The sequence below is a fragment of the Populus trichocarpa genome, chromosome 5, assembly GCF_000002775.5.
Source record: "Populus trichocarpa isolate Nisqually-1 chromosome 5, P.trichocarpa_v4.1, whole genome shotgun sequence".
NCBI classification, from domain to species: domain Eukaryota; kingdom Viridiplantae; phylum Streptophyta; class Magnoliopsida; order Malpighiales; family Salicaceae; genus Populus; species Populus trichocarpa.
This window is the reverse complement of record NC_037289.2, coordinates 24,758,762-24,783,837: the sequence shown is the minus strand read 5'-3', so window position 1 is coordinate 24,783,837 and position 25,076 is coordinate 24,758,762. Positions and strand designations below refer to the sequence as shown.

General features: G+C 34.1%; 3 protein-coding genes across 7 annotated transcripts; all 3 read right to left on the bottom strand.

Moving 5' to 3' along the window:
- Positions 1–1,387: 1,387 nt before the first annotated feature.
- Positions 1,388–3,387, bottom strand: LOC7485665 (AT-hook motif nuclear-localized protein 25). Of its 2 annotated transcripts, none has more exons than XM_052452710.1 (2): positions 3,254–3,387; positions 1,388–2,900 (listed from the first exon to the last, which is right to left on the bottom strand). In XM_052452710.1, exon 2 carries the CDS (start codon positions 2,805–2,807, stop codon positions 1,902–1,904), a length of 906 nt encoding a protein of 301 aa, XP_052308670.1. In that variant the 5' UTR covers positions 2,808–2,900; positions 3,254–3,387; the 3' UTR covers positions 1,388–1,901. The 2 variants fall into 2 exon arrangements, with proteins under 2 accessions (XP_052308670.1, XP_052308671.1); XM_052452711.1 differs by having other exon boundaries at positions 3,344–3,362.
- A 12,269-nt stretch (positions 3,388–15,656) lies between these two features.
- Positions 15,657–17,583, bottom strand: LOC7485664 (uncharacterized). Of its 4 annotated transcripts, none has more exons than XM_052452744.1 (4): positions 17,264–17,583; positions 17,095–17,166; positions 16,931–17,016; positions 15,657–15,895 (listed from the first exon to the last, which is right to left on the bottom strand). In XM_052452744.1, the coding sequence occupies exons 1-3, from the start codon at positions 17,426–17,428 to the stop codon at positions 16,963–16,965; spliced, it is 291 nt and encodes a 96-aa protein (XP_052308704.1). In that variant the 5' UTR covers positions 17,429–17,583; the 3' UTR covers positions 15,657–15,895; positions 16,931–16,962. The 4 variants fall into 4 exon arrangements, with proteins under 4 accessions (XP_052308704.1, XP_052308705.1, XP_024456733.1 ...); XM_052452745.1 differs by having other exon boundaries at positions 15,657–15,892; XM_024600965.2 differs by lacking the exon at positions 15,657–15,895 and adding an exon at positions 16,317–16,740.
- A 3,740-nt stretch (positions 17,584–21,323) lies between these two features.
- Positions 21,324–24,244, bottom strand: LOC7494728 (3-hydroxy-3-methylglutaryl-coenzyme A reductase 1). Its single transcript, XM_024601892.2, has 4 exons — positions 23,140–24,244; positions 22,723–22,904; positions 21,939–22,285; positions 21,324–21,774 (listed from the first exon to the last, which is right to left on the bottom strand). Exons 1-4 carry the CDS (start codon positions 24,132–24,134, stop codon positions 21,532–21,534), a joined length of 1,767 nt encoding a protein of 588 aa, XP_024457660.1. The 5' UTR covers positions 24,135–24,244; the 3' UTR covers positions 21,324–21,531.
- Between the last annotated feature and the right edge of the window lie 832 nt (positions 24,245–25,076).

The window sequence follows — 25,076 nt, the reverse complement described above, 5'->3', positions numbered from 1 at the left end:
AAACAAGAAATTTGTGCACATATGGGATATGAGTGGGACATTTCTTTTGCCTGTGAAGATTGGTAGTAGTGATATTAATGATAAATGAAGGGCTAGAAAAGGAAGGCATTGGGAGTTGGGGATTTTATGATTCCTACATAATTGTTTCTGTAATTAAGCTATTAATCTAGCTAGATGGGCGCCTCGGTACTACTAGATTAACATTATATTAAACTAAGATGGATACAATTAAGTTTTTCTAGCTAGAAATCATGCTATACACATGGTGCCAACATGTTTTTTTTATTTATTTATTACACTTCTCTCGTTGGGAAGTGAGTTTTTCTTCTTTTCATGTATGTTAATGTTGGCACTTGACAACTAGAGGCTTGAGTTCCATGGCTCAGAAAACTGAAGTTTGGGGGTAGACAGGCTTGTTTTACGACCGTAACAGTAGTCTTGTTAGTTTCATACATTGTAACTGACAAGAGAACTCTCTAGCTACTGCTGTAACGCTTGGTCAAAGAAAGAAGTGTGAATTGGGCATGCAGGAGATGGAGAGAGAAAAGAGAGTAAAAAAAGAAGAGGGAGAGAGCGAGACACCTTAATTAGGGCATCAATTGTTCTCGAAGTTCAGGACTAGGTTTTTTCTCTCTCTTTTTTACTGTAAATAGAGCAACAGGCTTTTAAGGTTCTTCGCTGTGCTTTTCCTCAGTTGGGCAAGCAGAAATGAAATAAAGGAAGAAGACATGGCCACATGCAAGATCACAAACAATATATGTGGATACCGGCTGCAGCACGTAGTGCTTTGGGATTGAGCTGAGCTGAGCTGCTCAGGGGGGATCTATATCGTAGGGTGCCCTTGCCTACAAACAAAGAATGTACGTAATGCTAAAGACAAGGCACATACTCTAATTAAGCATTACTGGGTTACATGAATGATATATATTATTAAGTTGACATTTGTTTATTGTTTCGAAATAAATATATAGAGACAGAGACAGCGATAAAAAAAAAAAAAGACAAACAAAACATGTTTCCTTGTATCTCTATCTCCTGTCTTAAAAAAATAAAAATTTACTCTGAAATATTTATCTATATATTTTCACTCTCCAACATGTTCTTGCTTTATTACAATGACCAAACTCATAATTACACTATATATTGTATCAAGAAAACCCCCACGAGTGTACTTATTTTCGATATGAAGAACAGATATTTCATATATAAACTGAAGCGGCGCATTTTTCTATTCAGATATCAAAACAAAAACATATCATAATAAATAATATTAATTTCTTGCACTGGAAATGGAGACATGTGTATTGATAAAAAGAAAAAAAAGAATTTTAAAAAACTAGAGAGAGACATAAAATTATGTATATATTAAACCCTAGCTAGCTAGAGATGGGCATCAAAATATATACTATATTAGAACTTCCAAATATAGCTACAAATTATTGATAAAAAGAAAAAGAAAAGACACAGAGGAAACCCAAAATGGTTTATACATATGAAGTTGAACTTACTGACCTCGACAAATCTGTAAATCCATAGCTCTAGCTCCTATCTGGGTTCCAAAGTAATTATTAGTACCAGGCAGCCTCCATGAATATACATCATCTTCTTCTTCTTCTTCTTCTTCTTCTTCTTCTATCTTTATGGACTTGTCAATGAAGAAATTAGATAAGACCAATCTCGATCTTTCTTATCACCACATCACAACCATGTTCATACATTAATACAAAATATATGCTAGCTAGCAGCTTAATTGTTCTATATATATACCCCCTCATGATCGATCATTAATGCTCCATCATCAATTATTATTGAAAGCTGATCAGAAATTGTCTCGCCCAAAATCTGATAGTACAATGTCTCTAACTCGTCACTCGTTGGAAAAAAAAACCTTGGTACCCTAATTAAAATGGAGGCCTGGCAGCACTTCCACCCCATGGTCCAAACAAATCACCTGAAAATGGATAATTCCCGTGATGAGCTCCTCCGGCCATATTAAAAAAACCACTACCAGCTCCTCCAGTACCGCTGCCTCCTCCGCCATCGCCCATCTGTCCACCACTTCCAGTCACACCCGAAGACTGAGAAGCTGTGGGCTGAACCTGCACCGCCCCAGCTTCCTCCTGATCATCCAAAGGCAAACGCTCAAATACTGCATTAGCAAAAGATGCAGCCATCAAAACCACTGGACCTGCAGCCATCAAAGGCCCCACAACATTCCCTCCAACAACTTGTCCTTGTCCACCGGACAAAAATATGGACAGCCCTCCCGCCCCAGGTGGCGCAGGTGGCGGAAGCACAGTTCCAGATAGCGAAAGGATCTCAAACCTTCCGTGCAAAGTAAGCACGCTTCCTGCAGGAGAAGCGGGTTGCCTTAGAGTAACATTAGCAACTGTCCCACTTCCACTAAGAACACAAACTCCTCTTCCTCTTTTCCTCGCATAAGTGGACACGCTTTCCACTATATCAGCACCATTAGAGATCTCAATCACATGGGATCGGAGGGCATTAGGGCTGTCCCGGGTTACAATAATGGGTGGCTTCGGTTTGTTCTTGGAACCAGCAGGACGACCTCTAGGACGGCGATTCGGATTGGTGCCGCCGCCAGAGCTAGTGGTAGCACTACTATCAGGATGGTGATGAGCAGTTTGGTTGGCATGATCTGGTGGTGATGGGGTATTGTTGTTGTCTCTAGAATCAGAGGAAGGAATGGATGAAGGTCTTTGAATCAGATGAAGTTCAGGTCTGAGAAGGTTGTTGTGATTTTGACCATGAACGTATCGAGAATTATTACCTTCAAAACCAGCCATGGTTCTACTTGCCACATCTACTCTCTCCCACCACTTGCTATTATTTGCCAGCTTTAATCTGATCTCTTCTTCGATTCTTCTCTCTTGATCTCCCTGCAAGTTTCTTCTTTTATTACTGAATTTAAACTACCAAATACTTGATCTTCTCCAGCACATATATATTCTAACTTAGCAGAAGATCGAAAGCTGGAAGTTAATCGAGATTTAAAGAGAGATTAAGATATATAAAAAGTTAGAAATACTAATATTTCTCATGTATATATATCAGTTTCAGATCATCAAATCCAGAAACAGAAACCATGATATATAGAGTAACTATATAAAAATAATTTTTTTCATGTCAAGAGTTTTTCAAAGGTAAATAAATCACAGAGAAGAGAAGAATAAAGGCTGCTATAAAATATAACAAGGAAAAAAAGAGAGCCTGCGGGACTACTATTCTTTACTTGAAGAGTTTGAGCTGCGAGGAGAAGGATAAAAATATTAGAAAAGGGGATTCAGCAGCAAGGAATCATTCATATGATATGAATGCATACACTGGATTGTTACTCCTTTGCCCCTTGAGACCAACCAGGTTTTGCGCATAAATATTTGATATTCTTGTGTTCTGCTCTACTTTCTACGAAGCCTTGATTTGTTTAAGAACAATAATATACTCTTAAAGTGTCTTGCGCATTTTCAAAGCAAAATAAACCTTAAATGACCAGTGGTTTTAGATTTAAAAAAAATCAGTATTTCTTCAAAAATAAAAATATTTTATATTTCTTTATTTATTGCATTTTAAATAAATCAGCCACCTCACCACTCTTACTATATTTTAGTGTATATATATATATATATATATCATTGAGAATATGAAGGAATAAACACTGGCTACCACTACCACTCGACTAATCCTCCACAAATACATAGAAATTATCACTCCCTGTTTGTTGTCAGAAATCCACGCGCCTTATCATCTAGCTAGATAGGAATAATAAATAATTCGGTGTGCAAGCCAATTTTGAAGCCAGGAGGAAATGTTGTTTTGTGATGGATTAGTATCTTAAAATACAAAAGATGATTATAGAAAAAATATAACTGTGTTATATAGATTAAAATATAAAAATAAATATCTAATTTTTATTCTTAAAAAAATAGTAAAAAAAGAGAAATAAACATATCTTTTTTTTGTTTTTTTAATTTTAAAACAGTAAATAAATGTTACTGTATATTTGATAATGTGATTGTTTTTATAATTTTAATTTTAAAAAAAATTATAAATTATAATTTTTTCTAATTTAAATTTAAAAAAATTCAATTGAATATATATATATATATATATGTATGTAAAATTGAACCCCACCGTATCATAGAAACAAACAAAACCTAATCGTGACCGCGTAAAACTAAAAGCATGTCGTGAAAGACAACGCTCATGTATGGCGCGTTTGATTGGTGTCCTACAGCCTTGAAATAATTCTTCATAAGATATATAATAGAGCCAAAAAACATTCGATGCGAGGATCATGTGCAAATTAAATTAATAAAAACAAATTGACAAAACTACTCTTCGAAAGAAAAAGCGTCCACTGAAAATAAATCACTGCTTTAAGCCTACCACTTAGGGAGAGGAGGTTTGGGATTTTGAAGTGGTTTTTCAAAGTTTAATGGAATTAATTTTAAGGTGGATTGTGTGGTGATGCTACACTGTGGTGTCAAATATTTTAAGAAAATATATATTAATGCATTAAAATTACTAAGAAACGCTAAAAAAATTAATTTAAAATTTTTTCATACCAAAAACACCTAAAATATCATTAAAAATTATGTCAAACACCCTCTAAGTATATTTAATAATGTGGTGCTGATTTCTTTTAATTTAAATATATTAAAATTATATTTTAAAAAAACATTTATTTTTTATATTAGTATATTAAAACTAAAAAAAACAAATATTCAAACAAAACAAATAAAAACAAATTGAAAAACATACGGAAGCACAAAAACAAACACTTCTTTAAGTTTTTATTATTATTATATATTATTATATCCAAGCTAGTCAAAATCAAATATCATCATTGTTCCAAAATGTACAATATAACGTCTTTCTACCTAGTCAATATATAACATAATTTTAATTTCTTGGACTAGGTCAGTCAACACCTAGCTTAATTGATTTATTGTATACTGAGTAATTATAGATAATCACTAATTATTTGACTTGTATTTTGATGTGAGTCAAATAATATTTTTTAAAATATATATATATACAAGCTTTTCAAATATATTTGTTACAACAAAAGTCTTAATTATAAATTAAAAAATACATGCATGTATTTAAATAAAATGAGTCCAGAACCATATGTACCGGTAAATAATAAAAAATATTAACATGTTAATTCAACTTGCTAGCTGTAAATTAAATAATTTTTTTTTGACACAAACAAATTAATATGTAGGTATTATTAACGTGTTTTTTTATAGTAAAAAGAAAATATAACTATGAATCAAAAGGTCAACACCTACATATAATAAAATATAATGAAGATCATATGCGTTAATAAAAACATATAAAATCTTAATCTCATTTTTAACGTTGTAGAAAAATAGGATAATGTTACAATTGCTTCATCAAAACACTATTTTCTCGGTCTTTATGTAATAATATTTTTAAAAAATATAAATAAAAAAATAAAATTATAAAAGAATGAAGATAAAAAAATGATATAAAAATATCAAGTCTAGAGTGATAAACATTCAAAGTATGGAGAATAAAAAAATAATATCTTTTTTTCAAAAAAAATGTAAAGAAAAAAAAGTAAAAAGTAAAAAAAATATTATAAAAAAATAATGATAATTAGATTACGTGTAAAATAAAAAATAAAAAACATGAAAATTACATGTATATCACTACTACAATACCCACTATAATGAAAAATTAGAGAAAAACTCAATTGTGTCCTTTCTACGGTAAAAGACCATTTCATTTTTATATACGTATAATTATCAGAAGAAAAAAACTAATCATAGATAATGAAATTCTTTACACTAATTAATTAAAATTAGTTTCATACAATGAACCGGGTTGATATATAAGAAATAACATAAAGTACATGTCACGTAAATTAATTACATACCAACAACTGGTTCATGCTCCGTGAATTGTAATTTTTTTATAAAAAAAATTAAAATATATAGACTATTTTGATATAATATTTTACATGAAAAATTTAAAATATAAACCAAAAAAAGGTAATAGAAGTATTTAATCAAATAAATCAGTAATCATCTATGTAAACAAACAAAATAAAATCGTTAACAATAAATAAAAAAAACTTGAAAAATTGAGAGATAAATATAGATCAAGATATTTGATATTATAAAATGAGACATTTACTCGTTTGTATCTCCGGATTTTATTTATTAAAATCAATAAAAAAAATAATAGGAATAGAAGACATACAAAGCTGAGTGAATAAAATTTTAAAAAATATATTTTTTTATATAAAATAAACTCACTTGTATATAATAAAAAAAACATATTTAAAAATTAAATACGAGCAAAATATTTAAAAAATATCTATTTGAAAAAGGGCTACAAAACCCATTGTCCAAGCCATAAGACCGAAATAAATTGATAGAGAAGATAACTTTAAAACTCTTTTTTTTAAAAAAAAAAAAAAACAATGTAGAATGATAAAATTATAAAGGAAAATAAGAAAAAAAAATCTCGAACCGTATTAATGTTTCAAACTTGCTATCCATGTCATTAGATTAGAAGCATGCCAAATAAAAAAAACTACGAAACTCATTCCCCAATCAATCAATCACCAAAAGATAAAATTTGAAAAAAATCAATTGCACAAAAAACTATGATTAGAAGAATAAGGGTGAAAACCATAATAGAAAAAAAAAATTAAAGGGCATAACAAAAATTGGAGGGTTGAATTAAAAAGAAAAAAACTTTAACAAAATAAAAAATATTAAAAGAATAAGGGCTAAATTAAAATAATAAAAGAACATAAACTTTGATTGAATGATAAAATTAAAAAGTAACAAGACTATAACAAAAGAAACAAGGAAAAATATCAGAAATCAAAAGAATAAGTGTCAAATTGAAAACAAATAATATATGACAAATTATAATTTTATGACAAGATCAAAAACATAAAAAACTTTTATAAAAAGACAAAGGAAGAAAATAAACAAGGACTAAAGTTGAAAATGCTAAAGAAAAGAGGTTAGACGTGCAATTTCTATAAAAGAGAGAAAAGACAATAGAAGAAAAAGAAACAATCATCGGCAATAAATTGTCCATCATCCACCATTACGCGCCGTCTTGTAAGGAAGAGGACACAGTGGAGCTTCTGGGGACGAAACGGAAAGACAGGTTTAGCCATTATATGACATCGAACGCACCACTCATGCGCCGACACGCCTTCATCAGCACCAACAACCAACTTTTTGAATAAAAAAATATTTTTTTTCAAATGAAAAATATTGCAATGCCCTCCATGAATCTAAGAATTAAAAAAATATATCGTGAAAGGACATAAATACCCCTAATTTTATGCCTTGATTTTTATCTTTTATAAGAGAAAAAACGTATTTTTACAGTTCTTTAATAAGTGAAAAACAGAAAAAGCACTCGATTAACCACTCTAATTTTTCTTGATCTAAGGGATAAATAAATATTTTGACATTTTTAATATTTTTGAAAAGATAAAATAACCATTGATTAATAGCTATAAATTTTATTGACTTCGAAGATAAAAACATATTTTTATCATAAAAAAACCCGAAAAAGACCAACATACCTTAAAAAATCTTTTAATGTCCCATGGACATCCAGAAAAGACTAAACTATCCTAAAAAAAGAGTGTTAGTCTTTTGAACCCAAAAACAAAATGATAATCTCGCTATGTTCTCGCTATAATAATATAAAATAAACTATGTTCATAGCTACAATAAAACTCACATACTTAAGGTTTTTTTGTTAATTAGGCAACATGTACAATATTAATATTTTTTTGTGGTTTTAACTGATAACATTAAAAATAAAAATTATTTTAATATATTTTAAAGTATAAAATATTTTAAGAAAACATGATGCATAGTAATAACAAGCGCAGAAAAACCACCCACTTAATTATATATAAATCTTCGATGATTTCCATGCTTTGGTTTTTAATAATTCTTGGTCTTCCTCCACGGGGATAGATAAATGGCGCTGGTTCTCCTCGATCCTCTTTCTCAGGCCACTGCTTCTCGTCGATGCTTTTTCTCAGGCCAAGTTAAACACTATTTATATATTGAATGGATATAAATTTATTTTAAAATCATATTAGATATAAATTTATTTTTGTATTTATCTCAATTCTTTAAACCAAATATTTTTTTTGTATTTTTCTTAAAAAAAAACACTAATCAAACATAATTGCAGCTATTCTTTTAAAAGAAAGAAGAAAAAGAGGTTGCCATTAAAAATACAGACATCCTCTATAATGTTAAACAAGATGATCTTGCAAAATTATTTTTCAATTGGAAAATAATATTTTTTATATATTTTTTTAAATTTTAATATCTCTGCATTAAAACTACAAAGAAATAAAAAAATATTAATCTAAATAATTTTAAAATAAAAAACAATTTTAAAAAACAGGATAAACAACAACACCATCAAATATACCAAACATAGCCACACCGAGAAGCAGCTTTAGAACGTGGTTTCACGTGGACAATGGAATGAATGCTTGATGGCAAGAGCTTCTCTTGAGAGACATATGGCTGGCTGCCACGTCCATCATCAGATTCAGATTAGATTGATCATCACCATCACGAGCACACCGTAAATCATGGGGACCCACTGTACCTTGGAGAGATTTCTTCTCCTACTTACAGTCTTCTACCATTTACACGTGCAAGCTAAGCAGCAAGGGAAGGGCTAAAAATCATTACCGGTCCCTCTACTTTTTAAAGATGGTCTCTCTAGTCTCATCTTATGCCTGTCTTTCTATGTTTTCTGTCAGCCAGGGGGGATTAAAATAACAAGATTTATAGCAGAGGGTTAAGAGCTGACCGAATTACAAAAGTAGGAGAACCAGTAGTAGTGAGTTTTAACTTTTCATCACAAGGGAAGGGAAGGCAAAATCCAGACAGCGGTCACGTGCGCTCAACATCAGACCACGTGGGAGTTGTCCGAGCATCGGTACCTGGTCAACCTTATCTAATCAATTAGATTACATGTACGTGTATGTACATGGTCCTTTATTATCATGTACCAGTACTAACGACCCCCCATTTATCCACCTGTTTTTAAACTAATTTTAATATTATTTTTAAACCATAAGAAAAACATTCCAGTATTTCTTAACTAATACAAAATTCAAACATTTTTTATAACTCATGACTCATAAGAAAATAATAAAATTATCTCCGCCAATATTATATCCCTACCCACGTTTCTTTTTCCTTCTACCATCTATATTTTTATTAGAATAATTAATTAATTAACAAAACACAACTAATTAATTTGACTGTATCTATCACAAATTAAAGAGAATGTGGAAGGGGGAGAGGCCAATTTTGTAGAGGCAGGCAAAAACAAAAGGAAAAGGCAACCCAGAAAGCATGCTCTTGTCCCCAGGAGTCCCCAGCCACATACCCAACTGCATGACCTGACACTACATACCCACCTTTTATGTCGTCGAACCCAATGAGCCTGACTCATTCCACATGTCACCATTCGATTTGCTATGTCACACTCTACTGTTTATCTGGTCAAAAAGTTTCTCACAATATTTAATTATTATTTTCTTATTTCTCTCATAACGTTCCCCCCCAGAAACACCACTGTTATTCGAGTTTTTTTCCATGAATTATAGAAAATCTTCTTCGATAAAGATGTGATTTTTGTTTTTGTTTTTACAAGATTATATACTCTAATCAATTATAAAAACATGAAGAGATTATTTAGATGAAACCAATACAAATAAACTGGACAAGCAAATCCATATTCAATCTCCAGGATATTGAAAAATAAAAGAAGAATCATTGGCTCTACAGATAAATCTTTAATTGAATCTATTATAAATCATTCCATACAGTCGATCAAGTTTAACAAAAAGTATGTGCATTTTATTAATTATAGGAGTTATTTGGTTTCCTGAATGATTGTTCTTGCCAGAAAAATGGCCGGCAACTCCAAAATCCAACAGAAGAGAAGGGTTTTTTTTTAGAGAGATCGTCAGAACCTCTCTCCCTAAAAAAGGAGACAGTGAAAACAAAAGGAATGATATCTCCACGAAGATGAATCGAAGAGAATTTGTAATTGATTACATCCACCACAGCTAGCTAGCTAGGCACTATTATTGACATCATGAGTCCCTTTTCCTTTTCATTTCTTTCCCATTGATACAATAGTTGCAGGATTCATTTTTAGTTCCTCTTTGTCTGCAAGGCAGGACGAAATAAACTCCCAGAAAGGGAGTTTTTGACTGGACTCATGACAGTCAGCTTCCATCTCAAATGTCCAGGGTCGACGGGGTCCGCCAGAACAAGTGGATGGAAGTGGCATGCCATGTTTGAATCTTGCCTGACGTCCAATTTATGCCGACCCATCACATCCCCGTTTTCAGTCATGAAAACACCTTCCCCACTTGCTTCCAACAATGGAGACTAATGCAATTTCCATTCTTCATCACCATCTCTCTGCAACCACTTGCACCAGCACCCCATATATGTTCAATTCACACAGATAAGCCGGAAGAAAAAACTATTATCACTTTGACCATATTGATACATTCTAATTCTACCACTTTACGTTACTTTTGCCTTCATGGATGAGCTTGACTTTTTCGTTTTTCGACCACAATTCAATCCTCAATAATACAGTCAGCGACAGCACAGCCACAATATAATCAGGCTTCTTTTGTCTCCTGTTTTTTAAAACTTTGATTTTAAAAAAATATATTTAAATTAATATTTTTTTATTGCTTTTTATTGTTTTGATGTACTGATGTTAAAAATAAAAAAATTATTTTAAAGTATTAAAAAAAAACATTTGAAAAGAGATTGATAAAGGTTGTGATTGGTTCCTGTAATAACTTATGTGTTAATTTATATACGATGCAACTTTTCTACTTGTGTGTTTCGTTTATCTCGTAAAAATGAAGAGTGTGGGGAAACCTTTTAATGAAGAGAACACTTAGTTGTTAGACAAACACAAGTGAATCAACCCAAGGAAAGGCCGAGTCTAGTGGAACTAGACTACCGTATAGGGGCTGAAATTTTCAACGAGAAATTAACCCCGTGACAATGGCTTTCCCACCAAATCTTCCTTCCAACATAAAAACTATTGATTTGATGTCCCTCGTATTATAAGATATTTGATGTCCCTCATATTATAAGATATAACAAACCTCTTACATTTCCAATGTGATATAAAGTTCTCTTTAACTATCTAATATACAAGTTATATTTTAACAACAATTTCCCACTTAACTTGTAATATTAGATGGTGCCATGTTTCATACATAAAAGAAGGTATTTTTAGATTTAAATCTCTTCTTAGTGTAAGCATTTCAAAACTCTAAAGAAAAATCATGATGGTAAAAAAGTTTAAATCAAGATTTTATTTAATAAAATCAGAAATATTACACACATGATCCAATTAATCCAAAACAGAAGTTCATCATTATTTCAGCACTAATATATATGGCCTTGTGTTACTTCCTGAATTCATGAACATTTACAAAGTTTCCCAAACTTTTGTTAAAGCAACACCACTTCATATGTTCATATAGGTGAATTTTTCTTCTTACATTGAGATTTCATTAATATTGTTAATCACTCGCCCTCCCATTTATATAGAATACTAATTTTGTAAATCTTGATTTCATACACAAATTAATATACACTACTCTTACTAATAATTTGTTCTCATAAAACTCCTAACTAGTAAAGGTACTAGTAAAAATTGGGTTCCTATTATCAATAAATTTAATTAAATGGTCTTAATCCCATATCAAATATTTTAAGAGATCTTTAGTGAAAGGATCTACTAGATTATTGTAAGATCTGACATGCACAATGGTAATTATCCCATCATAAGTTAATTGTCTTATATATTCATGTCTCAAGCTGATATGTCTAGATTTTTCATTGTAAATTTATTAAATGATCTTAGTGATAGTTGCTTGATTATCACAGTGTAAGAAGATAAATGACATCAATTGTGACCATAACTTAATATCCAATAATATATTTCTCAATCATTTTACCTTTTGATTTTCCTTTCAAATCTTTCCTCTAATATCCAAGTCTATTTATTTGGTGTTCCTCACATTATAAAATACAACAAAACCTCTTACCTTTCTAATATAAAATAAAATTCCTTTTAACTATGTAATATTGAAGCTATATTTTAACAATATAGCATACATTCAATGGATAGCATGAGTTAATTAATTTATTTCTTTTAATGTATACTTCGCCATACAAACAGCAAATCCAAGAGACAGATGACAAGTATTGTACTGAACCTAAAAAAAACACTAAATTCCCTTTCACTGATGGCCGCATGCATATGAGGTTGACTGCCTTATTTTATTAATTCATCAAATTATATTTCCACACACACACACACACATATATAGTATTGATGCAGTTCATAGCCAATCAAGTTCAGTGCATTAAACTAATTTAATTTCCATCTCAATAATAAAATATATATGCATAATCTGTAAATAAATAAAAAAACAGACATTTGAATTCAGAACAGATGGATTAAAAATAATGTGTGCGAATCCCTTGACGTGGGAATCACTCGACTATCTTTAAATAAGCATCTTATTTTAAAACACTACATTATATATTAATAGCCTGCCTTTAGGTTTGGTGATTAGTGGCTCAACAAATCGAAGCCCTCGTATCATGATTTTTTTTCCTCTTTCAAGTCGAGACCGCATCGGGCTTGCTATAGTATACTCTCTCTTTTTTCTTTTTCTTTTTTTAATGGTGTTTAATTATTGTTTTGAAATAGAAAGAATGAAGAGACGAACGAGGATTTACAATTAAATCTATCTCTTCTTTCTATCCTTTCAATCAAGTAAGTTTTAGTTTTTCCCGTCGAGACTCTAACCAAATATAGCGAAGCTAATCGATAAGAAAACCGCTATTAGGAGGAGATGAGTACAACTTTGAATACTTGAGCCCAACTTTGGAAGGATATATATATATATATATATATATATATATATTATGCTGATAATTTGTCACAACTAATGATGCAGTGTTCCAACATGAGATCATGGCTATGATCATAATGCAACCTTAAAAAACATGGTAATAATATGATCAACCAGTTTTCTCTTTTCCTTGTCATTTATGGTTCGCTAAGATGCATGCTTGCTTGCCACTAAAATTCAGTGCAAAAGTTCAAAATGAAACAAAATACTAACATGGTAGTTTATATTATGTCAATTGTCAACAAGTGAAGTGGCCCCACGACTCAAAGTTAAGCTGGGACCGGTTGGTGAAAATAATTAAAGGGGGATTAAGCTTGACAAAAGCCTAACAGCACTATCAAATAATTTAACCATATAGTATTAAAAAGCATGAGCAAGTTGCTGATGGCTTTATAATTAAATCATATTAGTGTGTAGGGGTGCCCACCGACCCCATCTAGCCCTCTAATTCCTATTAGGGATCATTTTCGATCCAATCCCCCGGACAAAATCCCTTCATTTCTGATGGCAGGGCCCCCAAAAGTTTTACTCACCGGTGACTAACTCGTCATTGGTTCACCCTCGGGAAACCTTGCCATCGCTGGTTCAATGAGGAGCTCTGCTAGGAGCCAAGTTTTTCATGCCAAGTACAGATTCTCCAATGCATGTTACGATTACGAACCCAGTAGCTGTATCCTGTAGTAGGGTTTGTCAAGTGATTACAATAGCAGTCGGTATCATGAGATTAGGAGACCAAGCAGGGGAGACGTACCGCTTCAAAGTTCGAGTATTCGATCGATACACCATTACAAAGTCAAGTGAGCTAGTAAATGTCCAAATCTTTGTTGTTGTGTAGTGACAGAATTCTTTGAAAGTGGGGCCTTCAAGTTGCCCAAAAGTGACACGTAGACATGCTGACGAGGACAGGGTTCACGTGACCGAGCTCCACCTGGATGATTTAGCAATAAATCGCGCAGTTGTCTACCATCAAGCTGATCATCATGTGACCCTGTCCTCTTGTACATCTTGGGGTCTCCTGACCTGTGCCTTGAACTTGATCCCAGCTCCAGATACGACGACCCGGTCGATGCTACTTTTGGGTCCACAACCTTTGGGCTCTTTTGCTTTCAAAACCCATTGGAGTAAGAATTTCCCTTGGTTTCGAGCGGTGAGAAGCGTGTACTATTTAGTTTGCTAGTTTCGAGCAAAAAAGTGCAAAAAAGAGCTGGAACAAAGCATTCGATTCAGGTTCAAAGTGGAAACCAGTCCGGCAGAGCACGTAGTTTGCAGACAAGCCTATCTTTCAGAGCAACTTTTAGTTATTGTATCGTAACAGAAGAGACAAGATAGGACAAGTGGTAATCCCCTCTCTGTTTTATACTGAAAAGTCTCGTCACTTCAATTTAACACGACACATTATATCCCAGGGCAGTTAATATTCACAAGGCATTGATTTAGATGACAGCACACCGTTTATAGGTGTGATGTCTGTGAGGTTGGCACATCTTGTCGCGGTCCCCTTCCTGAACCTATCTGTGAGCTCAGCTAGCAAAGCCCACGGCGATAGGACAGGTTTCACATCCCCTAGAGTTGGGTGGGTGCATTTGGTTTGTATGGAATTCCAGTTCTTACAGAATTACCATGTAAGAATAAAATGCAGCGACCATGCTCAGCATGGAATGAAGTGCTAATATACCGGATCATCTCAATTGTATGTAGTTGCCCACGATTCAAATAAGGTTTGAGGTTTGGCTCGGATCAGAGGATGAAAATAATAAATGAGAGCTCAGAGGGCATCTAAGAGTCAGTCTGGTATTCGATCCAACCTGTCATAAGCAGCAGCTCAGGATATGAAACCCCCTAGCAAGTTGAACATAATCAAACCATCTACTACCATGGATCGACCCTCTGTTTCTCTCTTTAAACCTTTCTCCCTCCTATTTTCTTCTCTTTTTTTCAGCCAATTGGCCCAATGTTACCCTTCTCCGGTCCAGACCTTTCAGTTTTTACTTGTTTTTGTTTTTTCGAGCGGAGCTTTTACCTATTCACAAGACAGTTTATTTGACATGGAGTAGACCACACCTGCTTGTTTTGGATTTTACAGGAGCAACATCAGCTAGAAAAACATTTGATTGAGGTTCTGAAAGAAAACAAGAATGGCAGAGTCCGAGTTTAAACATTTGATACATGACACTACCAATATCAACATTGACACCACCATTTGCACAAGTTCTATATGGAGTCGTGCCTGGCCCATAACCTTAAAGACGGCCTACAGGTTAACGAGCCGATATACTCGTAACCTGCACAGCCGAAATTTCAAAACATAGGCGATGATTGTTTCATTTGTGTTTGTTCCTAGTTGAAGGCTAGCTTGCGCTGTCTTCGAAAGATTATTGAAAAGAAAAGGGACTTCCACCGCACCTCAGAGGACTGGGTTAGGTAAACAGTTGCACATTTCAGTTTAGGGAAAATAAAGCATATACCTACAATAGATGAATAGAGATGCGACTAGAGATACATTCATTATAGACTAGTGTTGCATGCAACACCAATTTGACAGCATCCTTCTCCATCTCCCTCTGCTCTACATTCTAACCTGTCCCTTGATCGTAGTGAAGGAAAAACTGCCTTCTAGAAATTCACTGCATGACATGGTTTTCATCCATTTTATCTGGCCTCTGAATGTACAGTTCCAAACCACAACGATGCACAAGCTTCCTCCTTATGGCCCTCTATATGGCACATCAACGCCATTTTGACTACATTTTTTTTCTCCTCCAAGCATAAACCATACTTGCGGCAACATCCTCAAGAACCTTCTCTAGTTTTCAGCAACCTTGCCACTAGACCATGAAGCTATCCTAACTCTCATGTCTACTAAAATCAACCAAAATCTCAAGTCAACCTGAAGCTTAAAGGCTAGTGCATGCTCATCAGCTTAGATCACGAGACAATTATTTAAACATTGTTTGGTATTGCGGGTTCAGGTGCTTCTCAAAGTAAATTTGGGTTGAAAAAGTAACCATCCAAGCCTTTTGTTTCTGAGCTTTTTGATGGTTCAGATAAAAGGATGTCAAAACCATACAAAAAACTGATGCTTTTTAGAACGAAAAGCACTTTCAAGCAGATTACTAAGCACACGATTAGAAGGTGAAATTAAAAAAGGCAGCCAAGAATGGGTCACTACTTACGCTACAAGCAGTAGCTAGAACCACATTTCTGGTTAAAAATGGCAACATAAAAGGAATTTGTTAGCGCACAAAATCTTAGAAGTCATGTCCACATGGAATGCGCAGCATATGGGAAGTTCGTAGCCTCCAACAACAGGCATATCTCATTGAGCACGGTAGATAAAGATGTCATGGGGATCAAAATAGTTCATAGCTCTCGATTTGGATTCAAGAGATAGCTCTACGTTATATAACTAGAGCAACATTGGACCTAAAGCTCATCCAAGCACAATATTCTAAAGTAACTTGACCAATGCTAGACAAAGGTCAAATCAACCCCATCATTTTTAACTAATTTCCAGCATTAAATATTTCTCTCCCAACTTTATTTCAGTAGCAGGACAAACTGTCAAAACTAAAACAAACTAAACTAAACCCATTCAAGCTTCAGTACTTCTTGTTTTGACATCACACTACATGATGCAATCCTTCAACCAAACCGGATGAATCACGTAACATCTTATCCAAATCATTGACAGTCTGGAAAATAACCTATATGGGGGGGAAACAAATTCGAGTATATTACAATTTAATTGGAAATTTCACAATGCTAACATAATAGACATAATAATTATTTAGGCTCTCAACAAACAAACTTAAGTTTCCATTTCTTATTGCAACTTGCAGGGGGGAAAAAAAGATTTACTATTAATAAAACAGTAACTAAACAAATCTAACTTACAAGTAATATAAGCATGCGATTTTTATAGCAAATTATTCCTCTGATTTGTTTGTTCTATTCTTCTTTCCGTATATCAATCCAGTTTCCTGCACACAATTCACCCAATTCCAATCCATGATTCAATCATAGCAAAAAAAAAAAAAAAAAAAGATTACAAGAAAGACCTGTGGATCAGGAATTGGTTTCCGCTTCTCAATGTAACGATAAGGATCAGAACTGGCAAGTGCTGCCCTTTCCTGCCGAGTCAATTCAATCCAATAGTAAAAGTGAAATCAATCGAGTAATACTAGTAGTATTGAATTTTGTGAGATGAAAAGAGGTAGCGAAGCAAACCTCTTGTTGTCGCTTAAGATCTTGTGATGGCTTAATCCATAGATAGTAAGCTAAAGTTCCTGCAACGATCCACGACGCTACATTACTTCCTCCTCTCAGCCCTCCCAATGAATTCCCTATAAACGACCTCACATTCCCCACTGTTCTTCTCCACCCGCTCGACATTTTTTTTCCTTTCAATTTAGGGTTTTTGTTTCTTACTGCTTTTTAATTCAACTGTTTTAGGATTTATAGAAATGCTGAGCTGATCTAATCTAATCAAGTACTATACCCAATAGCCGCCCACGGATAGTTGCGGTAAAGTAAACACGAATGACTTTCACCGCCGGTCAGTTTCTTTGCAGCAGCTACGTGTCCGGTTACATATGCACATCTGCAAAGGCCCAATCATCGTCGACACATCACCTTCCTTAGGCCCAAGTCTAGTTTGTCTTGTAGTGCTGTGGCAGCCCACCTTTTTAACACCCTGGACTAGGCATGCCTCATAGTCCACAGCCCATTGGCCTCATGGCAGGTCGTCGTCCGAGCCCTTTTACTTTCTTTCTTTTTTTGAAAAAAAACAAACTATTTGGTAAGAATTTCTTTTTGATAAATTTCTATTTTAAGGTGCTTTCAGAAGAATCGTGGACCTCACGTACAGTCAGAGTCTGAGATAGTTTTCAACCAATTAAAGCTTAAGGTAAAATTTCATTTTTTAGAAGCTACATAGATGAATATTTTTCAATTTTACTTTAATATATAATTAAAGATCTCTTCGATGTATATAAAGTTAGAGATTAAAATAAATATACAAAGGGAGCCATTGCCTCCTTTCCTCTCCATAGACTCATCCATGATTACGTAAGAATCATCATGGTGATATCCATAGTAACGAGTCCTGGCCTGACCCATAGTCTTATCCAAAGCACATGTTACGAGTTGGATGTATTAACTCGGTGAATCAATAGAGTTCTAACTAGGTTAACTAGTCACATCAAGCCGAGTTTGTATTATTATTTTAACATGTATTTTTCTTTTTCTTTTTTTATCAAATTTTATTTTTAAAATAACAAGTTTTATAAAAAAAAATTGAGCTTGTTTCTTTTTCTTTAAATTTAATACTTTTTTATTTTATAAATATTAAAAGAACATTAAAAAAAGAAGCAATTTTCCAAGGTCTTTAAGCCATTCTCCCTTTATTTATATTTTAAATGACTATCCTTTCAGATACGAAGTAAGGCAATCCAAACTCTGAGAGGCTAGCATCTTAATCAGGGTGATATGTTTTTTATATATATATAGTTTAAAAATTAGATATAACATCCAGATGAATCTATTTCTTTGAATGCGATCTTTAAAATCCCAATATATACTCTTTATTGCAAGGAAAAAGATAAAAAAAATAAAATGTAAGGAAATCCACATTTAAATTGTTTGTGGCTATCTATCCATCTATCTATTGGCGTGTTCGTTCTCGCTGTGAAGGCGGCAATATTCAAGTTGGATCGTCCCCTTGAAATATGAAAATTAAGATAGAGAGAAGAGGGTGTTAACTTATTTTTCCTGCAAATTTCAAATTCCTTATCCTCGATGAAATCTATATGATTGGACTTTCTTCCTGGCGCTCAACTTGATCCCCCAATCATAACCATGCATGTGTTTCTAGCTAGCTAGCGGAGTGTGATGGATGGATGGAGAGGGGATCGATGGGCAAGAAGACACGGACATTTCTACAGCTTCAAATTAAATCAACTCAACTCAACTCATGTTGTGGTGGCTATCAACTATATATCCTCGGCACAGATGATATCGCTGTGCTACCATGTTTTTATCGAGGAGATGCATGCATGGGACAAACACAGAGAGCTAGCTCCTTCATACTGGACCTGACTGACTGCCTAAGTAATACTGTGCTGGTATTTATTATTGCATAGAGAAGGGAGAAAAGGAGGAGGGGTGATCTTAACACCTTTTTTTACCACTCCCACCTAACTTGAGAGGCAACTGTTGTTATTCATTATGATGATTAGCACTTTGTTCATGGACTGAAACGCAAGTCCATTAAGCAACCACAAAATATCTCTCAGCACTAACAACAAGTGCCTGTGCCTGTGCTTATTTGTGTCACTACAAGACAATTCTTTTGTCCAATGGAGACACAGCTTGTTCTCGTTGTTCCAAGGAAGTTCTGGGATTTCTGTCCTAATATCCATGTTCTAGAGCAAGCAACAAAGCATCTTAATTCTACGCAATTCATAGACTACATGGTTATTATAATTCCATTGAAATTGGACACCAATCCAACAAAGAAAAACCTAGAAAGATGTCCTCCGAAATGACAATGTGAAGGTGACTTGACATCAACCTTGAACAGGATTTAATTACATCGATCATCAATCATTAAACCCATTAAAATAACATAAAAACAAATGATTAATTTAATACTTTTCAGAATAAATAATAATTTAAAGAGTATTTCAAAGAACAACAAGTGCTAATGTTATGTCAAAGAAACATTATTAAACTCGGTGTCAGCGCTTCGTCATAAGACTAAACTAATTTTTTATATAAAAAATAATATTCAATTATTAAAATGAATTTAAAAAATAAAATTATTCATGATAAATGTACAACAATGCTAATTAACACTAAGCCACCATAGAATATCTCATCAAACCTGCAGCCCACATCATATAACTCGAACAACCCAATAAAAACACAAAGAAGATCATAAAGTTTTTTTTTTTAAAAAAAAATGTGTTAACTTTTTAAACCAATAATAAGAGTCATTAGACTTGAAGCACTCAATGTAAATAAAAAAACTATAAAATTCAATTTTTAATAAATTAAATATCAAATGATGGAATTGAAAAAAAAAACTTCAATCATACAAAATGATTGAAAAAAATAACAATTCAAAAATTAAGAATGAAAAATATGATTACTACTATTATTAATATCATCATCTTCACTGTTGTTATTTTTATTACTATTAAAATCAATATCATCATTATTATTTACCACCAGAACTGCCGCACACGCCGCCTAAAAAGTGCGGCGGCTCCGCATCCTTGTATATGATGTGAACATGTCATCAACTTATCTCAATTAAAAACTATTATTTTAATGTTAAATTACAGCACTACTTTCAACCAAATCAACAATAATAATAAAAAAAAATCAAAAGATCCTAATACCCTTGATTTTTATGAATTAGATCCTTTTGATCTAAGGGTAAATGTGTAATTATATTGTACATTGAAAAATAAAATATCTAAATACACCTACCCGAAACAATTGAATATTTTTTTTTAAAAGAGTATTTTGATTATTTTAATGTTCATTCAAACAATGAATATATATATATATATAAACATCATGAAACAAATCAATAGTGAGTGAAAAAAAAAAAATAATGAGTGAAAAGATTCCAAAACACTCTCGGCTGAAAGTCAATCAATATTTTAGGCAAGAGTATGAACATCACTCCACTATTCATTACGTAATGAATAGTAAGGTGTGTGTATGGGTACAGGAAAATGACATGCCCTTTTAGTATAATCGTTACGTGTACCAACCATAATACGTGACAGACCGGACAAACATTCCATAAATGCAACTCTCTAACTTAACTACAAGCCCCACGGGAACTAGAATGACTTTCCAATTTAATATTATCAAAGGTCTTCCCCTCTCTCTCGGGTAATAAAATGGTGCCATAACGAAAGACATAAAGACAACTCTCTCTGGTCCCCCCCAACTCCAAACATAATATATTCCCCGCCCCCCCAACATCCAAGAATAGAGAGGAAATGGTTCTTAAACATTCGCAACAGAGCATATACCAAATATTGGGGTGGGGAGTAGCTTTCGCCTCCTTGTCATCAGAAGATACTGCCATGCTTGTACATCCATCTTCTCATCCCTCTCGCCCGCCCACCTCCGTTAGTGATTGCAATTATAATAAATATTGATTCTCAAAGTTATTTTTTCTTGTAAATTTATTAAGATAATATATTTTTTATTTTAAAAAATTAATTTTTAATATTAACACCTACAAAAACATTAAAAAAAAAATCAATTTGAAAATAAAACCGATCCCAAACACTCTTATTATTAATATTTACAATAGCAGCTTTACAACTTTGCGATCCAATCAAATGTCACATGGGTACCGACAGCATTGGACCCCCCCCCCCCCCCCCCCCAATCCACAATCTTCTTCTATCTTTCAGGCTGTTTCTCTTTTATTTCCCTTTCAATTTCATTGCTGGACCACTCCCTTCTCCCTAAGATGCAACTGTGGATATATCCTTGCTGGATCTGTTGTATTTCATGTGACTCTTGACAAGCTGCCCTTGTGCAATGGCAGCCATTAGAGAGAGCTCCCCAGCTAAAACTGAACCAGCCACTATGTTGGCCAAGAGTACTGAGTTGGAGCCAGCTGCCTCTCTGCTTGCACCCTTTACACCAAGTAAGTTCAGGCAAGCAGACTGAGATGCAAGTTGAGTTCCACCCCCAACTGTACCCACCTGATAGAAATACAAATCCTGTCAGCTTAAATCACCAATTACCAAATAAAAAACTCCAATAATGAAGGATCATAATTGTTCGAATAATTCAATAAACTCAATTCTAATAGTTTAAATCATTACATAAAGAAATCCACTTGTTTAAAGACTAATAGTTTAAGTACCTCAATGCTAGGCATAGTCACAGAGATGTGAAGATCCTTTCCATCATTGACAGCTTCCATCATGGTAATGCAGTTAGAACTCTCAACATTCTGTGCAGGATCCTGGCCAGTGGCTATGAAGACGGCAGAGACAATATTGCTGGCATGGGCATTAAATCCACCAAGAGCACCAGCAATAGCAGAACCAGCAAGATTCTTGAGCATGTTGAGCTCCACAAGGGAAGCCACACTTGTTTTCAACACCTTCTTTACTATCTCTTCCTTGATAATTGCCTCGCAAACAACAGATTTTCCACGTCCACCAATCCAGTTTACAGCCGCAGGTTTCTTGTCCGAACAATAATTACCTAGCCAATTGTGAAACATATGAACTCCATGAACTTCTATGGACACCAAAAAGACACTTAAACCTTAAATGAAGAGGGTAAAAGAAAATAATGACTCGGCCCTGAAATGAAAAAAAGAGGTAAAAGGAGAGCCTATCCCAACTTTTTCAAAAGACGACTGTAAACTAGACAGATGTTCACACTCAAAACAACAATACTGGGATCCAGAACAATAATTTTGGGACAGCAAAATTATGACTCACATGTCCAGTAAAAGCAAAAGCTAAAACAAAAGGTCACTAAGCAATACTCTTATACTCTTAAACGACAAAAAATATCAAAAATAGCTGACCAATGTCAACACCAGAGACTATATGAAGAAAAAATGCAAGACAAAGGCAACTTCACCAACTAATTAAGTCTTTATGTGTGTAGTTAAGAAAAGACGAGGAAATCACCAGAGAGGCCAATAACTTCCATGTCAGGGAAATCAGCCTGAAGGAAATCAAGCACATTCTGAACCCCTTTGGAGACCATGTTCATCCCCATTGCATCCCCAGTACTGCATTTAAATCTGATATAAAGATTCTTCCCAGCCATAGCGCATTGAATTCCTTGAAGCCTCCCAAACCTACTTGACCTGCAAACATCGTTAAAAAGTAGGTGGTTGTCAAAAATGGAAATTCAACTTTTCTTTTCCTTCCATTACAATCTACATAACTCAAGTTTCCCTTTATCTTCTTGTTAAATAAACAAAGCAACTACATAGAATATCCCAAAATCCTAACCACCATAGATACTGGTAGACATCCATCAACGTCAAAAATATCTAAAACACATAGACAACTTAAAAAGAGAATCCAATGAAAACTGACCTGTTAAAAACAATGGACAGAGTATCAAAATTATCAGGATCCTCCAAGAAAAACTTCAATTCTGAAGCTCGTTTCGCCGTCTCGAATCTAACAACAGGAGCTCTAGTCATTCCATCTGCGTACAATACACTGCTAGCCCCACCTGAAGCGTAAATCGCCTTACACCCTCTGTTCGTACTCGCGACCAAACAACCCTCCGTCGTCGCCATTGGGACCATAAACTCCATCCCGTTTAGCGACAAAGGGCCGGCAATCCCCACCGGGATCTGTACGTATCCCACCGGCATTTCGCAGCACTGTCCTAAAATCGAGTCATAATCAAATCCTTCAATAGGTAAACCCTCTAAGGACCTCCCTGTCGTCCTCTGTAACGCCTCCCGTCGAATCACAGCCGCTCGTTTACAATCACCGAGCTTTGTTTCAAGCGAATAAGAAGGTAGTGTTCCTTCTGTGACGGACTTTACGATTTCTTCATCTTCTACGGAGGCTAAAGGTGTAATTATTGTCTCAGGATTGGGTAGTTTGGGAATGGGATCGATACTTGCGGGAGGAGGGCAAGTAACAAGGCGGTGATCTTTGTTGATGAGGAAATTAGGATGATCGGAACCTTCTAACTCCCACGCGTCATGAGAAGAGCGCGTGATGAATGATTGAACGAAATCGATTCCAAAAAAACCTAAAAGGTAAATAAAGGAAGCCATTAGGGAAATAATGGCGGCGATTTCGGGGAAAGTAACGACATGGAGTGGCGTAGAGTTACGGATCTTGTCACGCCAACGGTAGAGGAGGTAGTAGGCTACGGAGAAGAAAAGCGTGAAAAAAATGGCGTTTGTTAGGTAAAGAGGGAGGGGAAGCGCGTCTGATGCTTTCGGTGGCGGTGATGGAGAGCTGTTGTCGATGGAAGGAGGAAGTCGCTTCTGATGGAGATGGTGACCACCACCATCTTGAGAGGAGGTTGAGCGTCGTGGTTTAGGTGGACGGCGGCGGGTGTCCATCCGGATATGCCGGCGGAGATATTTAAACTGAGAATTGCTTCTTCTCTGAGTTATTTTTTTTTTGTTTGTTTTGCTTGAATTGAAAGGGAAAGAGATGGAGAGCAGTGGCGGGGCGTGTTGCTATAATAGTGTGTTTGGTACTGTAGGAGCTATTGTGTGGCTGTGGTTTGAATTTTTTGTTATTTTATAAAATGAATTTTTTTTAATTTTTTTTGAATAAAATACAATAAAAATAAAAACTAAATTTTTTTTAATTAGGCTGGATCCGGCAAGAACATAATTGAAATTGCGATCAAATTTCACAAATGCTACGTCATCATACGATATCCTTTTAATTTATGTAGTGTTATTAAATAATATTAAATATTATTTTTTCGAGTAAAACATAATTTTTTTTAAAAAAATCAACAATTTCATTATGTACAAAATTCATTCGGTAATAACTACAGTTTTCATGATTTATCCTGCGTGTAATAAAATTAGGTAAAATATTATCATGAATAAAATTGAGATTATAGTACGAGTAAATTTAATTCATTTTAAACTAATTTTTTAAAAAAATAAAAAAAAATATTGTTCACGTGAATAATGCGAGTACAATTAATTAACAGCACTGATTTTTTTTTTAAAAAAAAAAACTTTAAATGTTTTTTTTTTATATAAAAAAAAATTGTTTAGTGTGCAGTGGAGCATGGCTCCACTGTTTACTGAACAGTGAAGCCATGCTTCACTGTTGAAGTTCGTTTACTCGAAACCTGCGGTTCAATCTCTGATTTTAGTAGGTCCTACCAGCAAAATGCATTTTATTTTCTTTAACCAAACGCTGTCATGTGTGAGCGTAATTTGAGAGCGTCAGGAGAATTTTATAAGGCAAGCAAGAGATGACACGTGTCTAACTGTTGTTTACTTCTCTGTTGACTCCCGTTGGCGCGTTACAAGAAG